Source organism: Microcaecilia unicolor, chromosome 2 (genome assembly GCF_901765095.1).
Source record: "Microcaecilia unicolor chromosome 2, aMicUni1.1, whole genome shotgun sequence".
In the NCBI taxonomy this organism is placed as follows: Eukaryota; Metazoa; Chordata; class Amphibia; order Gymnophiona; family Siphonopidae; genus Microcaecilia; species Microcaecilia unicolor.
In genome coordinates, this window is record NC_044032.1 from 152,229,325 (window position 1) to 152,250,215 (window position 20,891).

The 20,891-nt window shown below is 47.6% G+C and overlaps 1 protein-coding gene across 1 annotated transcript in view; it reads left to right on the forward strand.

The window, feature by feature from the left end:
• The first annotated feature begins 2,847 nt into the window (after nucleotides 1-2,847).
• LNPEP (leucyl and cystinyl aminopeptidase) overlaps nucleotides 2,848-20,891 on the forward strand; it is a 169,616-nt gene continuing 151,572 nt past the window's right edge. The window contains 1 exon segment of the mRNA XM_030193410.1: nucleotides 2,848-3,158. Coding sequence (XP_030049270.1) covers nucleotides 3,140-3,158 — 19 coding nt within the window. The 5' untranslated portion in view covers nucleotides 2,848-3,139.

Genomic DNA, 20,891 nt, shown 5'->3' on the forward strand with positions numbered 1-20,891 from the left:
TGTGACACCAGCACATAGATCGCTTTCATTTCCTATGGATTGTAGCTGGGTCACCCTTCCAGGACCCAGCCAGGCTCAACCCTGCTTAGCTGCCTTCTTCTTCACACGGCTGCTGCCTCCCTCCACAGCAATCTGGCTGCTTTGAGCCTCAGCTCCAGGCCCTGAGAACTTCCAGGACTCCTTCCTCCCTCCGTTCCTTTCACAGAGGCACATTCAAAGCAAAACGTTTATAATAAGTAAGGGCTTTTATTTTCTTGCTTCAGGTCAACATAAACACCCAGGCACACCTTAACTCCAGGTTGTTTAGGGCTTGCCACCCAAAGCACAAGTCAGGTTCAAAACAGTCCATATAACTTCACTTGACCTAAGATTACTTCTCTTAGGGAACAACAGTACATTATCCGAAAGAAAACACAGTAGCTTAGTAGGTTGCAGCCCAGACCTTTTCAGTAGGAAACAGTTTACACAGTCTTTCTTGCACCTCCTTACAGCACAGTTACACAGCTTGGTTCCCACCTGGTTCAGACTGGGGTTTCAATTGTGCCCAGCCCTCTTTCTCTCCCCAGGCTGCACCTGTTCCCTCTTTAGTAGAGATCTTCCCCAGCGCCTCAGCCTCTCTCCTCCGGTCTTCCACCAGTCTCTCCAAGGCACAGCTAGCCACCCTCTTACAGCAGCTTTTCAGGTTTGAGCCAGAGCTCCAATCTCCATCTGTTCCTCCTCTAGCCCTTCAGTAATCTCCATTTTATCCTCCTCTTCAACTTCCCCCGCCCCCAATCTCTCCAGCTGGCCCTCATCACCTTCCTCAGAGACCATTTCCCAATCTTCTATCTCCTCCCCTAACTCTTGCACAGCCGGGTGGGGAAGAGAAGGATTCTGGGACTGGTAGTTCCTCCCCTTCTTTCTTAACCCAGCCAACCTCTCTGCCTCCGGTAGCCCAGCTTTCTGAATGTGGGTGTTGTGCACATGAAATCTGCCCCGTTGGGATTCCCCGGCTCCCTGCACCCCCTTTCTTCGTGCCTTCCCGGAACCACTTTCACCTGCACTTTCACAGGATGCACACAATCCTAGGCCACAGAGCCCTTTTCTGGAACTCCATAGAGGGGCATAATCGAATGGGGATGACCATCTCTAAGGGTGCCCATCTCTAAGGATGTCCCGGGAAAGGGGCGGGGAAACCCGTACTATCGAAACAAGATGGGCGTCCATCTTTCGTTTTGATAATATGGTCAGGGACGCCCAAATCTCAACATTTAGGTCGACATTAGAGATGGTCGACCTAATGTTGAGATGGTCGACCTTAGAGATGGTCGTTCCCGGTTTTCGGCGATAATGGAAACCGAGGACGCCTATCTAAAAAATGACCAAATCAAAGGCATAAGGTCGTGGGAGGAGCCAGCATTCATAGTGCAATGGTCCCCCTGACATGCCAGGACACCAACCGGGCAGCCTAGGGGGCACTGCAGTGGACTTTACAAATTGCTCCCAGTTGCATGGCTCCCTTACCTTCGGTGCTGAGCCCCCAAAACCCACTCCCCACAACTGTACACCACTACCATAGCCCTAAGGGGTGAAGGGGGGGCACAGTGGGTTTCGGGTGGATTTTGAAGGGCTCACATTTACCAGCACAAGTGTAACAGGTAGGGGGGGATGGGCCTGGGTCCTCCTGCCTGAAGTGCACTGCACCCACTAAAACTGCTCCAGGGACCTGCATACTGCTGTCATGGAGCTGGGTATGACATTTGAGGCTGGCATAGAGGCTGGGAAAATGTCATTTTTATTTTTTTTTAGGGTGGGAAGGGGTTGGTGACCACTGGGGGAGTAAGGGGAGGTCATCCCCGATTACCTCCGTTGGTCATCTGGTCAGTTTGGGCACCTTTTTGAGGCTTGGCCGTGAAAACAAATTGACCAAGTAAAGTTGACCAAATGCTCGTCAGGGATGCCCTTCTTGTTTCCATTATTGGCCGAGGACGCCCATCTCTTAAGCATGCCCCAGTCCCGCCTTTGCTACGCCTCTGACACGCCCCCGTGAACTTTGGTTGTCCCCGCGACGGACTGCAGTTGAGGAAGCCCAAAATCAACTTTCGATTATGCCAATTTGGGCGACCCTGCGAGAAGGATGCCCATCTCCCGATTTGTGTCGGAAGATGGGCGCCCTTCTCTTTTGAAAATGCCCCTGACAGTAACCTATGGAACTTTGTAAGTCTAAGTGAATGAGCTCCATAGGTTACAGGGGCTAATTTTCAAAGCACTTATGTAACTTTGTAAGTCTTGTGCTTTAAAAATTAGTACCATAGTAGGCAGACACTTAGACAAGATAGGTAGTATAAAAGTTGTTGGGATAAACAGATGGGTGGCACAAACTAAGGCAAATTCTGTGTATAGGTGAAAAAGGCTTGTGAATTTAGTGATAATTACAGTGTGTGTGACAAGCTAAGAAAGACAGACTTGAAGAAATTGGAACCTGAAAAGGGAAGCAGATGGATTCACCTCCTAACAAGGGGAATTTTGCACAAGAAAATGACAAATAAATTGTGCATAATTAAAAAAAAATGTGACACAATGTTCTTGCACAGCATTCCCCCCAGACTAATGTATCTATATAACAAGTATGATGCATTTTTGTAGGATTGTTGTTGTTAACGATTGAGTTTAAAGCCCTGAAAGCTGGGTCTGGGTAAAACACAGATCCTACGGACCCTGCAGATCTCACGGATCCACCCCTGCACCGGCCTGTAAACGAGAGAAGTGATCGTATTCTATACACTACTGCCACTGAGGCTCTTCAGTAAGAGAAAGGGATCACAGAGGACGACTGCAGTCACATGAAGGAGACACATTCCTACCGTATGAGAGCTGTAAACATGCAAGGCAGCGCTCTCCCTCATCTTAGGCTGGTACTGGCCAGGGTGAGGGGGTCTAGGGCGGGTACGGCCATTACGCCTGTATTGCCGGGGGTGCGGGTTGGCATACTTCCTCGCTCCCCCTCCCTCCTCCATGTTTTGATGTCCATGGGCGGGGCAGCGAAGGGCGCCGGATAGAGTCGCAGTTACCGCTTCCTCTCCTCTCTCGTCCGCGTGCAGCACCCGTGCATCTTTCTCGATTTGTTTACGGAGCTCCTGCTGGGTTATTGGCGGGGGACATGGAGACCTTTACCAACGGTGAGTAGTTACGGGGCTAGCCGTTCCTCAATCTCGGCCAGGGGTGAGGAGAGGCCCGACTGGATTAACAGTAGCTGGGGGGGGGTGCAGTTCCGGGAAAATTCTTATCAAGAACCCGACCCGAGTGGTGCTTCAGTGTTAAAAAGCCGGGGAGGGGGGAGGGGGAAAACCGGACCTACTTCTCCATTTCAGGGCTTCCCAAACGGAGGGGAGGAGGAGGGGTCATGACCTAGGCAGGTTCTTCATAGGTGTATCATTATTTTGCACCTCTGGGGACTGGGGGGGGTGTCACAATTTTGTTTGCAATTATGGGGTTACGCCCACAAAAAGGTGGGAAGTTTTGTTTTTGTCAATGCATATTTCTTCGTATGATCACAAATCCCAGTATTTTAACTGGATCCAGGCTTGCACTTCTGTAAAACGGGAGACCGGAAGCCACTTAATTTTCAGTAGGTTTTTTTTGTTTGTTTAAAATGCGATTTGTGTTTTTCAAAACTCGTACCTTACAGACATTCCCTAGTATCTTTTGTCAGTCATCAGTTGGTCATAGGAGCCGGTGCTTGAGTACCCCAATATTGAATAAACTCCTTGACTGTGTCCAAGAAGTGGTAATGTCTGGTTGATTTAGCACCTCCTCTGAAAAGTTGGCTCCTATGCAGTTGTCAGTAAACAACTGCGCTTTGTCTCCGACTCTGCGTATTGCGTGTGTCAGTCGCATCTTTATTACTGAGCCAAAGATGTGTTTTTGGACATGGTGAAGTTGACTTTGAATGCATCGGACGGCAGAAATAGTTGCCAAAACACTTTTGAGAAACGACAGCTCTCATTTCCGCATATCAGGAAAGTAGAAGTAGAGAGAACTTAAAAGGGTGCTCTAGTTATTATACAGAGTATCTGCAGCCAACCAGAAAGCAGAGTCCTTGGCTTGAATGTGGTTTTATTCTAATCCAGAGAGCAGTCGCAGTAGGACAGCAATTCCCCAACTACGAGATGAGTTAACGCAGCTCGACTCCAACTCGTAACAGGAAGGAAGTCGATTTTTTTTCCAGTAAATAGCTTGCATATTAAACGATAAATAACGATGTAAGGCAATGTTCGCCAAATGTCCTTTTTCAGGAGCCGATGTACTAGAGAGTTTTATTTTGATTGCCATAAAATAGCAAAAAAATTTTTGACGGACCTTAAGCATATTTTATTGCATTTGTTTAAGTGACCTTCGTGATTTGGAGAAAATTCTTTCACTGAGGAAGCTGTGATAAATTGGCAGCCTTTTTTTTTTGGCCTTTCTGCTAAGAGCAAGTATAGGGTTTGAGCCATGAGCTGAGGACTTGTACTATATGGGGGGGGGGGGGGGGGGGAGGAGCTCCGGAAGTTGATGATCTGCCACCCAGCCCTATGGGGGCATGATTGTTAAGGGGGATTAAATGACCTACTTAAAAGAAGTGGGTAACTGTTTTATTACTCCACAGTAGATAGATTGATGACTCCTGATGCAGGCGTCATCCCAGAAACAGGACCGTGTGAAGTCCTTATTATAAAGTGTATACTACTGTTTTACTCATTTGGATTCCTCACTGTGCTTCCTAACTGTTGTGCAGAACATAGTGTAGTAATTCAATAGGTATGTTGTATTCTGCTCCAGCATACAAACACAAGTACAAAATGATTCACAGTTGCATATTAAAGTAAATACCATGCATGCATTTTATTAGATACTATACTTTGTTAGGTTTTTCTTGCTAATTTATGTGCAAATTACCTTGCCTGACAGGGAAAAGACTTTGATAGTGACTTTTTTTTTTTTTTAGCCTTTTAGGTGCTGATTCATCCTTGCATGTCTGCAGCTAAAAACAGATCCAGGCTTAACAGACAGGTTTCTTGCTTGAGATCAAATGTAGCTTGTAGCTTCTAAGCTGGGGACAGTCTCTTGCTGGCCTTTTGATTGTAATTGAGAACTTGCTCATTATAGAGGAGGAGGGAAGTTTTACAGTTATGCCACATTAGAGGGAGCATCTGCATGGTACAACCAATGCCAAAACAATTGCATTTAACTATCTGCTGAAGAAAAATGCATTAAAAAAAGACAGAATGAAGCACAAAGGCATGCGGGAAAACTTACTGAGTCGCAAACAGCAACCGATGCACAAAAGGGGACTGCAGATTCCCCTTTGTGCATCGGTCGCTGTTTGATACTTGAAGCTGTCAAATGCATTTTGACAGTAGACCACCAAGGAATTTTTCAGTTGCATGGGGCAGGGGGGGGGGGGGGGGGGAGCTTGGGAGGTGGACTCCCTCCTCAAGCCTTCCTTCCCCGCGCAACTTGAAAAACTCACCCTGTCTAGAAAAATCCCTGGTGGTCCAGTGGATTCTTCCAAACCAAAAATCCCCGATGGTCCAATGGACTGCCTCCCTCCCTCACTCTAAATGAACTCCATGGTGGTCTAGTGACTCCTCCAAACCCCACCCCCCATACCTCCCATAACGTCTCTTGGTCTGGCCCTTTCAAAATTACGGTTCCCTGCCCAGTGCATTTTGGGATGCACTGGGAGGGGCTAATCACTATACATGGAGTATTTTCCCCCTATATGGTGTTCAGGCTCTTCCAGTGCATTCCAGGATGCACTGGGCAGGAGCTGGGTGCTACCATTTTGAGAGGGCTGGTCTCAGAGGCAAGAGGTGTTGCTCCTGCCTTTAGTGCGTTGAAGGTATATTGGGGGGGGGGGGGGTCACTACTACACCATTAGGGAGTTAGTTGTTTAGAGGGAGGAAGAGGGGGATGGTCAGGAAGCGGTCCACTGGACCACCAAGGATTTTTGGTTTGTGGGGAGGGGGGGTCCACCATACCACAGGATTTTTTTGTGGGGAAAGTGGAGCGAGGTAGGGAGCGCAGGCAGGCAGTCTTTCAACTGCCTATGTTTCCCCTTCTCTTCTGAAGCTCCAGAGTTGTCTTAAAATCTAGCACGTTAAAGCTAGGTGCTCCTTTCTGTGCAATGCATTGATTGCTCATTTCATTTGCATAGGATCCTCTCTATCTTCTAATAGCACACGTTAGAGTCACAGCTACAATAGATCTAAAGCAAATGTTGCCAGCTCAGTAAGCTTTCTGCATCGGCTCCTGAGCCTCATTTTCAAAGCGCATAGACTTACAAAGTTATGTATATTATTATGAAACTTTGTGCTTTGAAAATGAGCACTTAAACTAAAAACAGATCCAGGCCTAACTTGTCTTTCCCTTTCTGATGCATAGTTGTCTGCTGTTGATAACATACTTTTAATATAGGAAAGCGATAACATGCAAGTTTAGAGTTTGACCTTAGCAAATAATAGGATTTTGACCTCCTCACTGTTATTTATACCAGTAAGATTTTTTTTTTTGTTTTTAAGGTCCCAAGAGTGAAAGTAACAATATATACCGAGAACTTTGGTTACTACTTTCATCTGTATTCTAAATTAATACAGTAGAAAAGCAGTAATCTACTATCTACTATAATAAAACGCACCCTGAACGTTCTGAGGACAAAGGTTCTGAACTCACAGCACAACGATAAAGGGTTCGTAAGTTCATGATGGTGAAGCCATCCCACTGACTATGACTCTGTGCCCTGCCTTCGCGTCAAATGTCATGACGTCGTATGAACCCTTTAACGTTGTGCTGTGAGTTCAGAAACTTTGTCCTCAGAACGTTCAGGGTGCGTTTTAAAATAGTAGAAGTCAACGAACGAATCGCAACCAAGCAGGGGGAGGATGTCCAACACCCCCCCCCCCCCGCGCCCCCCCCCCCCCCCCCCCGCGCCACCCACGAAAAACCGGAAAAAAAGAAGGCCCTCTTCCACATGCTGGAGGTGCAACACCCACCCCCCCCCCCCCCCCCCCCCCCCAAGCCACCCACGAAAATCCAGGGAAAAAAATAAGCCCCCGCTACAAAATGCAGAAGAAGCAACACCCACCCCCACCCCTACCCACCCACCGTCGCGTAGCTTTGCCGCCGGGGAACCCGAAACCCCGCCAGAACAAGTCCTGTCTTCTGACTCCGGCGTGATCTTCAGCATTACTAGCCTCTGCAGGCAGGGCTTCTGTGCGTCTGACGTCCTGCACTTGCAGGACGTCAGAAGCACAGAACCCCGCCCTGCACAGGGCTAGCAATGCTGAACATTGCACACAACAGCACAGCACACAACATAGGACTTCTGCTGGCGGGATTTTGGGTCCCCCGCCAGCAAAACTACGAGACGGTAGGGTGGGATGGCGGCGGGAGGGGGGTGCATCGCGCGGAGGAGGCGGTGAGGGCACACAACAAACAACCCCTGAAATCAGCCTCCGCTTCCTTCGATTTTCATCACAGTACAATCCCCCCCCCAACTGAAATATAAAACACACACACTCTCACAACTGGCAGCGCTTCCTGAAACCCCTGCCCCCCCCCCCCCCCCACACACACAATCAATCACTCATCTGGCAGCGGTTCCTGAACCCTCCCCCCCAAAAAAAAAACACACAAACACTTACTCTCAATTGGCCACACTTCCTCAACACCCCCCCCCCCAACAACACACACACACACACTCACTCTCTCATCTGGCAGCGCTTCCTGAAATCCCTGCCCCCCCACACACACTCACTCACTCATCTGGCAAACCCCACCACCACCACACACACACTCACTCTCTCATCTGCCAGCGCTTCCTGAAACCCTGCCCCCCCCTGCCCTCACACACTCACTCATCTAGCAGCCGTTCCTGCCCCCCCCACACACTTACTCTCATTTGGCCACACTTCCTCAACGCCCCCACCCCCCCCCCCCCAAAACACACACTCGCACTCTCTCTCATCTGGCAGCACTTCCTGAAACCCCTGTCCCCCCCCCCCCCCCCCCACACACACACAACCGCTCACTAATTTGGCAGCCGTTCCTAACCCCCCCCCCCCACACACACCTACTCACTTTCATTTGGCCGTTACCTCAACCCTCCCCCCCCCACACACACACACACTCTCTCTTCTGCAAGTGCTTCCTGAACCCAAGCCCCAAACACACACACTCATCTGGCAGTGCTTGATAAACCGCCCCCCCCCCACACTCACTCATCTGGCAGTGCTTCCTGAACCCCCCCCCCCCAAACCCCTCTTCTTCAAAGCTGACACCCCAACACGCACACACTCTCTCTCATCTGGTAGCGCTTCCTGAAACCCCATACACATACACTCACTCTCTCATCTGGCAGCGCTTCCTGAACCCCCCCTACCCCCCCCCCCCCACTCACTCTCGCACACCAATTGCTTGGGTGCAGTGGTGGGAATCTCAGACACCAGAAAGAGAGAGGGAGGGGCTGACACCAGAGAGAGAGAGAGAGGGAGGGTGGTATCTTTGTCACACACACACTCTCACACACTCTCTCTCTCTCTCACAGACAATGTCTTTCTGTCTCTCTCTCTCACACTCTGTCTCACAGTGTATCACATTCACTCTCTGTGTCACACAATCACTCACACACTCGCTTGGTTTCATACACTCAGTCTCACAGAGCATCTGAGTATCACACACACTCTCTCTCACGCACACACTGAATCTGTGTGAAACACACTCTCTCTCACACTGTGTCTCACGTACGCACTTGCACACACTCTCATTCTCACACATACACTCTCTCACAGACACACTCACACCCAGACTCTCTCTCTCTCACACACACTCGCACTTTCACTCTCTCTCTCTCTCTCTCTCTCTCACACACACTCGCTCTCACATACACTCTTCCAAACATACACACTCCGAGGAAAACCTTGTTAGCGCCTGTTTCATATGTGTCAGAAACGGGCCTTTTTACTAGTGTTAGATAAAAGGTCGTAGGTTGTGCTTGGGCTTTAGGTTATAGTCTGGTGTGTCTTCAGATGGGATGTTTGTGGTTCCAGAGCGCTCTTTTCTAAATTGTTTGCATGGTGTACTGCCTAGAGGTATATTTCTGGAAATTCCAACGTAGTCTGTGCTCTTTAACCCAGTAGAAAGTGTTGCAGTGCTGGTAGAGCAACTATTTTCATAGCAGCTGTTACTATGGGTTTGAAAGAATGTATTTTACTTATGTAAATAAGAACAGTGCACTTTTGAAATGCCTGGTTTGTCCTGTAGGTTAATGCACAAAACTTGGATTCCAGGGTGAAGTGTTTCTTGTTACTCATAAATTGAGTTTTCATTCAGCTCGATAGCTTCAAGAGTCCTGGTAGAGTGTCCTTACGGCTACCAATTTAGCTAATGGAACAGCTGCACGAAGCAAAGGTGGACTTTGAGAGAGGTAGACATCTAACACAAGGGGCCCTGTTTACTAAGCAGCACTAAGGGTGCGTTAGCATTTTCAGAGCACGCGTTAAACACTTGCCGCCCATAGGAGCGACTCTATCATTTAGCATGTGCTAAAAATGCTAGCGTGGTTTAGTAAACAGGGCCCAAGTATTATTAACCTTTTTGTGTCGTGGACTCCTTTGAGAATGTGGTGAAACCTGTGGACCCCTTTTCAGAATAATGTATCTAAATACATAAAATATATAAATTTGAATTATAAAGGAAAACCAATTATGGTCAAATACAGTTATCAAAGTATTAAAAAAAATGTGTGTATCAGTTACACGCGTTCAGAGAAAAAAGTTCTTTACACAACCAAATGATTCCTGTTTTTTGCTTTTTTAGGGTATATAAGTGAGATTTAAATAAATCTCACTTATATACCCTAAAAAAGCAAAAAAAAAAAACCAGGAATCATTTGGTTGTGTAAACATACTTCCCTCATGTTAGGCCAGGGGTTCTTAACCTGGGGTCCATGAACAAAAATTACAACTATTTTCATTAACCTCTAACTAAAACTTAGCTTTTCATTCAACAATTAATTTAGACAAAGACTCCAAAAATGTTTGGACTTCCTTTTTTTGAGTGAAGGACGTCCAAGTGTTAGGCACTTGAAAGGACGTCCCTGACGAGCACTTGGACTTTTTTTCTTTCGATTTTTGCGATGGGTGTCCTCCTCTGCATGGGTCCCGCTCACAGCAGCCCCAACGAGAGGTGCAGACCTCCCATTAGGTTTTCCACGGTGCATGGAGTCGGAAACGGTAGTGCATCGCATTCACATTATAATAGTAATTAGTTAATTTGCATTCCGTTTTCGTTAGCTGCTACAGTGACAGGAAAATGGCTCGGCGAACCCTTTTGTGCATGTCCCGCGTTACTACTTGCACGCTAAACTGGCTAGAACCAGTTTAAAAACCACGTTGCTGGCTCGTTAAGTTTAGTGCATCTGGCCCTCATTTATAGACGTTGCTCCTAACTTGCATTTGGGGCTTAATTTAAAATTAGAAACATAGATGCAGGACTCTCCACAAGGTGAAGCGTCTAACATCCATAGCTATAACTATGATCTAATATAATAAAACGCACCGTGAACGTTCTGAAGACAACGTTCTGTGAAGCCGGAAGCTTCAAGCCCTGAAGCCTTGAAGCCTTGAAGCCATCTGACGTCACTCCCAGTGAAGCCTTCAAGCCAGCCAGCCGTCTCTGCCCCGCCCTCGCCTCAAACCAAACAAATCGGGAAGCGAAGCGTCAGGGAAGGAGGCGGCGCTCCCGACGTCTAGCCTTCCCTTCGCTGTGTTCGGGCGGAACACAGCGAAGGGAAAGCTAGACGTCGGGAGCGCCGCCTCCTTCCCTGACGCTTCGCTGCACGAACCGCCACGGAGGTAAAGTTAAAACGAAGAAGAAAAAAAAAAAAAGGGATGCATGTATGCGAACGGGGGGGGGGGGGATGCATGGATGCGAAGGGGGGGGGGCATGGATGCGAGGCATGGATGCGAAGGGGGGGGGGGGAGAAGAGGGCGGGCCAGGCTGGGACAGGGGAGAGAGAGTAGCATGGATGCGGGGGGGGGGGTCATGGAAGGGCAAGAGGGGACTTGCTGGAAAAGGATGAATGGAGGCGGCAGGGGACAGAGGAGCATGGATGGGTATGGATTAGGAGGCAGGGCACAGGGAGAGAGGGGAATTACTAGAAATGGATGAATGGAGGGGGCAGGGGAAAGAGGAGCATGTATGGGCATGGATTGGGAGGGCAGGACTCAGGGAGAGAGGGAAATTGCTGGATAGGGAAAAATGGAGGGGCCAGGTGACAGATGAGCATGGATGGGCATGGATTGGAAGGGGCAGGACACAGGGAGAGGGGAATTGCTGGATAGGGATGAATGGAGGGGACAGATGGGCATGGATGGATATGGATTGCAGAGCAGGCCTCAGGCAGAGAGAGGGAAATTGCTGGATAGGGAAAAATGGAGGGGCCAGGTGACAGATGAGCATGGATGGGCATGGATTGGAAGGGGCAGGACACAGGGAGAGGGGAATTGCTGGATAGGGATGAATGGAGGGGACAGATGGGCATGGATGGATATGGATTGCAGAGCAGGCCTCAGGCAGAGAGGGGAAATGCTGGATAGGGAAAAATGGAGGGGCCAGGTGACAGATGAGCATGGATGGGCATGGATTGGGAGGGCAGGACTCAGGGAGAGGGGAATTGCTGGATAGGGATGAATGGAGGGGACAGATGGGCATGGATGGATATGGATTGCAGAGCAGGCCTCAGGCAGAGAGGGGAAATGCTGGATAGGGAACAATGGAGGGGCCAGGTGACAGATGAGCATGGATGGGCATGGATTGGAAGGGCAGGACTCAGGGAGAGGGGAATTGCTGGATAGGGATGAATGGAGGGGACAGATGGGCATGGATGGATATGGATTGCAGAGCAGGCCTCAGGCAGAGAGGGGAAATGCTGGATAGGGAACAATGGAGGGGCCAGGTGACAGATGAGCATGGATGGGCATGGATTGGAAGGGCAGGACTCAGGGAGAGGGGAATTGCTGGATAGGGGTGAATGGAGGGGAGAGATGGGCATGGATGGATATGAATTGCAGAGCAGGCCTCAGGCAGAGAGGGGAAATGCTGGATAGGGAAAATGGAGGGGCCAGGTGACAGAGGAGCATGGATGGGCATGGATTGGAAGGGCAGGACTCGGAGAGGGGAATTGCTGCATAGGGATGAATGGAGGGGACAGATGGGCATGGATGGATATGGATTGCAGGGCAGGCCTCAGGCAGAGAGGGGAAATGCTGGATAGGGATGAATGGAGGGGGCAGGTGACAGACAAACATGGATGGCCATGGATTGGGAGGGCAGGGCTCAGGGACAGAGGGGAATTGCTGGAAAAGGATGAATGGAGGGGGCAGGGGACAGATGGCCATGGATTGGGAGGGCACGGCTCACACTCTCTCTCTCATATACAATGTCTTTCTGACTCTCACTCTCACACACTCTGTCTCACACTGTATCACATTCACTCTCTATGTGCCACACAGTCACTCACACACTCGCTTGGTCTCATACACTCACTCAAACAGAGAATCTGTGTCTCACACACACTCTCTCTCTCGCCCACACACACACACTCTCACTCACACTGTGTCTCACATACACACTTGCACACACTCTCATTCTCACACACACACTCTCTCACAAACACACTCACACCCAGACTCACGCTCTCTCTCACACAATCACACTTTCACTCTGACTCTCAAACAGTCACTCTCACATACACTCTCCCAAACATACACACTCCGAGGAAAACCTTGCTAGCGCCCGTTTCATTTGTGTCAGAAACGGGCCTTTTTTACTAGTATTTTCATAAAATGCAAATGTACAGACTTAATTTCTGCAGGGTAGCGCTACTCTGTAGTGTTATGCTTGCTCAATTATCATTGCATCGGCAGTGGTTGTGGCACGAGTATGTTGGAAAAAGCGACCTTCTGCTACTTTGGCAGATGAATACTGGATATTTCCAGGGAGCACCACCAGCCTAATACCAATGAGGTCACTAGTAAAGCTTACTTTATTTTCCTATCTCCATCTGTTGGTAGGAGGGGATAACACCCACTTGTTCAGAACTGTGTAGCTGTGTAAAGGAAATAAAATAATCAGGGAAGACACAATTTCTCAGTCTATAAGCCTCCCATTGCAAGTTCATTTGACTTTGCTTTTATTCTTAAATCCAGTGCTATAGGTTTCAAATATGAGATGTATTTGAGGGCTTCCTGTCACATGCCTGAAACCGATGTGCAGTCCGTATTGTAAAATATTCCCTGGTGGTGTGTGCATTGATACTTATCTGTCATGAGTTACCCCTTAATGTGTCTGTCAAGTAAAACAAGATGAGTTGCTACCAAAATGATTGCACATCCCAGAAAAGGACTAAAGAGGAAGGGATTCATTAATGTACTGTCAAAGATCAGAACAAAAACTACCTAGTTAAGTATCATATAATCATGGTGCCATAGTTCCTTATAAATGCTCCTGTTTATTTATTTATTTATTTATTTATTTTTAGACTTGCACTGGACAATTAAATTGTCGTCTCCCTTAATGTGTTTGTCATTTGTCACACTGATATAGAGTAAACCTTCTGGTGGAAGAGCAAAGCATTAAATTGTAAAGTTGTAAAAAGATAGCACTCATCCTGTTTGTTATGATTGGGGTCAGAACCCCTCTCAAACTTACCTCTTTCCTGGGGGTCAGCTTCTTAGCTGGCTTCTGTTTCTTTTGTCTGTCCTTTCTGAGCTGGCTCTGTCTCTCTGTGCTGGCAGCTTCCAGCAGCATGGGGCTAATTGTTTCACTTTACTACAGCTGTGTGTGTGGACGGAGTTAGCTCTAACTCTCTTTGGGTGTACTGGCTTCAAGTGCTTCACAGTGTTGCATTGGTGTGGGTTGGGCCTCTATGGGTTTCAGTGTGCTCTCTGGGTCAGTGTGCTGTTGCCTGGGTCTAGGGAGTGTGACATCATCAGGGAGGGCCTTGATAAGGAAGTGGTGGTGGTGTTTCCTTCAGAGCGTTTGCAGCGGAGGCGTTTGCTTCTGGCTACTTGCTTTAGGTCCAGGTTAGTTTAGTGCAGTCAGTGTGCACTTGTGTCTTGTGTGTTTGACTTCCCTGTTTTTCCCTTTGGCTCCTCTGCTTTCCCTTTTGCTACGGTGTGTAGCACTGCTGTTAGTGCAGTGCTGGAGTTTGGTGCTGGGAGCACCCTTGTTAGTAAGTGTTTAGGAAGCACCTTTTGTTGTTTGGGTATTTGGCTTTCCTGCTTGTTTCCTTGTGCTTTCCCCGCTTTTCCTCGTGACCTGTGTTTAGCTGCTGTAGCTGGGTGCTTAGGAAGCACTGGGTTGAGAACCCATGTTTAGCTGATGCAGCTTGGTGCTTAGAAAACACCAGTGTTAGGTCTGGCGTTTGTCTTCCTTTCCTTTTCCCTTGTGGCTTCCCTGCACTTCTGTTAGTGTAGGGCGTAGTGGCACCCGTGTTAGTTTCTGTTAAGAGCACTACTGTTAGTGGAGGGCTTAGGAGCTCTTTGGTTGGTGCCGGGCTTAGGAACACTTTTGGTCAGTTTAGGAGTTAGGCGCACTTCAGCTACAGCCTGTTCTAGTCCTGGTCCCTGTGTCGTCCAGTAAGTCCTGCCGGCTACTCAAACCCAGGAGCTCAACTCCTGGGGGGCTTAGTAGCTAAGTGCAGGTGAAGCTGTGTGGACCAGGCCGGTGTGCTCCAGTCCGGGGGATTCCAGTCCAGTGTTCCAGTCCGGGGTTCTAGTCCTGTGTCCTCCAGTCCGGGGAATTCCAGTCCCGTGTTCCAGTCCGTGTGTTCCGGCTCGCTGGGCGGTGCCTGCAGTCCCTGCCGGTGTCGGTGTGCTTGCCCAGCGTTGGTTGGTGGGTTTTGCCTGCTGCTGTCGCTCCTCGTCAGCAGCCCAAGGGCTCACGTTTGCTCCAGAGCCCGGCCCCGCGGGCTCTGAACCTGAGAACCTGACACTGTTCTTGTATGTTTAACAGGTGTTCATTCTTATCTTTCAAGACTAAGTCTCCTAAACTGTGTAGTTTTGTAATCATATTTGTTTAACTGGTGCATTTAAACCAGTGGTGTGCTGGTAAATGTTTAACAGGCTCTCTCTCTCTTTAAAAAAAAAACCCCAAAACCCACCCATACATATGTATGTAACTGTATTATACATTCTATTGGTACAAATGATATGCCCAGGCAGCAAACAATTTACAAATAATATTTAAACATACAATATTCTTTACTGTAAATTCCAAATGGCCAATTGATTTTCACAGAATGCTTTGGTTGTTTTTTTGCCACACTTGTATCTAGCCAACCTATATTTGCTATTCATCCAAGAATGCTTTTCACAATAAATTTATTGACATTAAATCTGACATATGATTTACTGTCACTGTTTTTCATCGTAAGCCAGCAGAATGCTTCACCTCAGTCACACTTGTAAAACATGGACAGAACTTCAACTGATTCAAAATAGGGGGCCATAAAAAACATGCAGACAAAATCTGGAGACCCCCCCCCCCCCAAGAAAGCCAAATTCTATACACAGTGAAAATACTGGTAAAAGTAACAGAAATGTATTTTTGTTGCATTTGTATCCCACATTTTCCCACCTATTTGCAGGCTCAATGTGGCTTACATTATTCCGTAATGGCGATCACCATTTCCAGCATGAGGAAATAACAAATTGGTATTGCATTAAATGTTCATAAGTGAACAAGTAGATTAGTAGTCCAGTATAGAGAATTCATTATCGGGTTACGAAATAGAGTGGTGTAGCGTTAAAGTTCATGCGTGACAAGCTGATGAGGCAATCAGGTATAGAGAGTTTGGTTATGTCCAGTTCTGGTATAAGTTTCATTGACTGGAATTTAGAATGGATCGTTGAGGTATGCCTTGTTGAACAGGTTGGTATTTAGTGATTTTCGGAATTTTGCTAAGTCATGCATTGTTTTTATAGCATATGGTAGCGCATTCCATAGTTGCGTACTTATGTAGGAGAAGCTGGATGCATATGTTGATTTATATATTAGTCCTTTGCAGCTGGGGTAATGGAGATTCAGGAATGTGCGTGATGAACTTTTTGTATTCCTGGGTGGTAAGTCTATGAGGTCTGACATGTAGACTGGGGCCTCACCGTGGATGATTTTTTTCCATAATCCACTAAACATAAAAGTAGAAAAGATATATTTCCAAAAAAGCAAACCATAATGAGCAGCATATCTCCTGTGCGCTGCATTTCTCTCTTTTGCCTTCCCTCCATGTACGACATGTATCCCTCTCATCCACGTGCAGCTTGTCCTCATTCTCTCTCTGTCTCATCTATGTGCTGCTGGTCCCCCTTCTTTCTCATCCACATACAGTTGTCCCCTTATCACCTTTTCATCTATGTGCAGCTTGTCCTCTTCTCGCCCTCCCAACAAAATGTAATATTAAAGGGGACTAGGGGCCTGCAATGAAGTTACTAAGTACATTTAGAACACTCTGAAGAAAACATTTCTTCACTCGGTGTGTAATTTTAAGCTCTTTAATTCACTGTCAGAGAGAAAACAAGCGAGTTCTCATCTACCGGTTCTGCTTTGCTCATTTATTTTAGAGACCTCTGTTATATCTCCCCTTAGCTATCTCTTCTTTAAGCTGAAGAGTCCTAACCCTCTTTGCCTTTCTTCGTAGGGGAGTCATTCGATCCACTTGATCATTTTGATCACCCTTCTCTGTACATTTTCTCTGTACATTTTCAGCTATATATGTTTTGACATGTCATCAGAATTACACATCACTATTCAAAGTGTGATTTGCACCTTGGAGTGATATAAAAGCATTGCAATATCCTTTATGTTACTCTCCATTCCTTTCCTAATAATTCCCAATATTTTATTTGCTTTTTTAGCTTCTGCTGCGCTCTGAGCAGAGCATTTCAAGGTATCGGTGATGACTCCTAGATCCTTTTCTTGAGTGGTGACTCCTAATGTGGAACCGTGTATTATGTTGCTACTAGTAAAAAAAGGCCCGTTTCTGAAATCAATGAAACGGGCACTAGCAAGGTTTTGGTCAGAGTGTGTGTGAAAGTGAGTGTATGATAGAGAGAGACTGAATGTGTGAGTGTGTGTGACAGAGAGAGTGAGACTGGGCGCGAGTGTGTGTGTGTGAGAATGAGAGTTAGTGACAGGGCTCCCTTCCCTTCCCAGTTCCAGTGGTTTTCCACCCCCTCCCTTCGTCTCTCGGTGTCCTAGCAGTTGCACTGTTGTTCAACCCCCTTCCTCCCTCCCTCCCTTCCTCCCTCCCTCCCTCCCAGTTCTAGGGTCCTCCACCCCCTCCCTCCCATTTTGCCCTCCCAGTACTACTGGTTTGCGTCCCAGTTGGTGTTTTCCCTCCACCTCCTTCCCTCCCAGGTAGTGCCTGTTCCTGCAACACCATCGCAGGAGATGGAGTGAAAGGCAGGAAGAAGAAAGAGAGCAAGAGAAAACCCCTTTCCCTACACGGCTTCCCTACCATTTATCAAACAGTTGTTTCGCATCCTTGCTGTGCAACCCGCAAAGTGGTAGGAAGCGGAAACGAAAATTCGCAGCATGCGGCCGAGATCCTTTCAGAGAGAAGAAGACTGTGACGTGTGGTCCGGACCTTCGGCTTTAAATGTTTGTAGGGGAGCTTGCGGCGGCATCGCGGAGGCAACGAATTGCTTTTGTATTTTCTTTTAACATGACCCGCCCTCAACGTCATTACGTTTAGACGCGAGGGCGGTGCGGGTGAGCGATGGTATTTGTTGAGTGTCATTGCTCCGCTGTCGACGTCATGACGTTTTGACGCGAGGGCGGGGTAGACACTCATGGGGAAAAATTCTGATCTACACCACCACGGAAGTTGCAGACTTTGCAGCTTCCGGCTTCATTAGAACGTTGGGGTTGTGAATTATGTGTGGATGGGGCGTGGCTGAGGGCGGGTCTATGAGTGACAGTGAGTGGTGCATGAGTGAGAGTGAGTGGTGGTGACAGCCTAGCCTACCAACACTGCAGGGCTTCACTGTTTCCCTGCCACAGAGTGAGCTTCAGAATGTTGGAGGTGAGAATTATTTATATAGATAGTTAGGGTTACTTTCTCTTATGTGCATCATTTTGCACTCATATTAAATTTCATCTGCCAAGTGGATGCCCAGTCTCCTAATGTCTTCTTGCAATTTCATACAATCTCCTAGGGATTTAATAACTTTGTGTCATCAGCAGATTTGATGACTTCACTACTTGTTCTTGCTTACAAATCATATCCCTGTGGAACCCCACTATTTACCCTTCTCTATTGAGAATATTGACCATTTAACTCTACTGTTTTAACCAGTACTTAATTCACAATAGGATATTGCCTCCTTATCCCATGGTACCTGAATGTAACTGACCTTGATCTGTAAAGAAAGTTGTGAGTTAATTCCAAATATTCCAATTCCCCCCTCCCCCATTTAGCATTTAGCATCACTAAAGGGATAATTTGTAGTGTCACCACCAATATGCACCTAACCCTGCCCACAATTAATTTGGCTGCAGTTTAAATGGCTCTATATGGCAGTCGATGAATACATTACTCGTTTTGAATATTGTTCCACCTGTGAATTTCAATACTTGCTTTAATTGCTAAGAACACATTATCTCCCTATTACTAGGAGATTGAATCTGCCAGATGTGGATCTGAACGTCCTATCTGATGAATTGATCATAGAGATCATTGAGGTATCTGAGTGCTCTACTCAGATAAATAGTGATGGATGTATAATTTATAGTTTATCAGTACTTTCTATACCGCTTTAACTGACTAGGCAGAACTAAGCGGTTTACATACTACAGCACATATATGGAAAAGGAAAGTGTGAAAAGTAAAACACACCATACAGGACACATACAAATAGACTGAGAAGAATGGATAAAGGGAAATCGTATAAAAAGGGAAGGAGGTAAAGAGGAGGAGTTAAAAGTATTAGGCAAACCTTATTCATCTGGAGATCCGAATGCTTGTATAAATAGTAGGTCTTTAAGTTCTGATTTGAACTGCTTTAATGATGTTACTGCAGAGGGATAATGGGAGGTTATTCCAAACATGGGTTGCCAAAAAGAAGAAAGCACAGTTTTCTTAGCCTCTGCAGCAGATGAATCCAGAAACTGATGGGTTGTGTCCCCCTACCAGTAGGTGGAGATAGAGATTATCAAACTGAAGGCAGTGGTACCAGACAGCAAGCCACTCCTTCACTCAGTATATCTCTATCTCCAGCAGGTTAGTGGGCGGCTTCTCACCAGCTCCTGGATTCTTCTATTGTGGGAGTTCTCTCGGGCTGTTTTGGCCAGTTGACCTTTTAGGGGGTGTTCTGGCCATTCGGTGCCTACTTTAGGGGCATACCTGGTTGCCTAGGTCCCTGCCTCATCCTGTGGTTCCCTGCCTATCAGTCTGTTTGTGCCACTTGGTCTTTTAGTCTTCCTCACCATTTAAAGAAAAAAGGAAACGGAAGAGAACGCACAGCTTAACACAGACTCAGCATGTTGGCTGGTTTGGTGCTAAGGCTTTGTTGCTGGGGGAGATCTGCGACTGCCTCCAATGTACTTCTACGTACCTACCCTCCAATGTACTTACCCTAATTATCGGCGGCGGAAGGGAAGGTGGTGTGCAAGGCGGCAGAGATGGCAAAAAGGTGTTCCTGCGGTGGTAAACGGGGATCTGCAGTGGGAATTTGCCTGGCAGATGTCCCGACGCGTGAAAGCGCTTGTCTCTCTCCCAAGTGGTCTATTTCCCGTTCAGAGGCATCGGGAGTGTGCACCATCTTGCAGAGGCTGGCAGATTCGGACTCTTCGCGGCCTGCAGCGAACAGTGGCGCTTCTTCCCCTGGGGGACCCAGCTCTTCAGGGCTTCAGCGCTGCTGCTGACTCCTGCGGGTTTTTGATGTTTTTTTCCCTGGAGTTTATCTTGTTCCTGCACCAGGCTTATTTATTAAAGAGAGCTTTGCCTCAGTTACAGCCTGCTCCCTTTCCTTCCTCCTCTGGAGACCTATGTCAGGTTTTTTTACCTCCTGGTGAGGATCCAGCTCAGAAAAGGAGGCGGTTTGCTTCCACTTCTGAGGTGGGATTGTTGGGCATCACATCCGCTTCCCACTCTCTCGCCACTTTTCCTGAAGGCTTCTTATGCCCATCTAGGGTGGATGAGCTAGAGAAAGGGGAATTGTTACAGGAGGAGTCGGATGACACCTGTGGTGCGTGCGCATTTTTCATCGTGAGGAATTGCCTTCCCTTATTTCAAGTGCCTTGGAGGCCTTGAACATTTCAGACCCGGAGGTATAGACTGTGGCAGCGGTTATTAAGATGGCTAGCACGAGGTGGCCGTCGAAGGTGTTTCCTGTGCATGAGGCTATTCTAGAGCTTTCAGCTCAGTGGGCCGACCCTGAGGGGGGCATGAAAGTGGCTCGGGCAATGGCTCGACTATATCCGGTGAGCACAGACCTGGCGGAAAAACTTTCCCTGCCTAAGGTAGATGCCTTGGTGACTGCTGTAACTAAAAAGATCACCCTTCCGGTTGAGGGTGGGGCGACATTGAAGGACATGCAGGATAGGCGGTTAGGAGCTTTGTTGAAATGTGCCTTTGAGGAGTCTGCATTAGCCTTACAGGTTTCAATCTGTAATTGTTATGTAGCCAGAGCGCGTCTTAGCTGGTTACAGCAGGCTCTGGAACAGGGGCAGGAGTTGGAGACAATTTTTGGGGCATTCTTGCCCCACATGGAGTCGGGCCAGGCCTTTTTGACAGATTCTGTTTATGATTTGGTACGTGCCTCAGACAAACAGGAGGCGTTGGCAGTCTCTTCCCGCCATCTGTTATG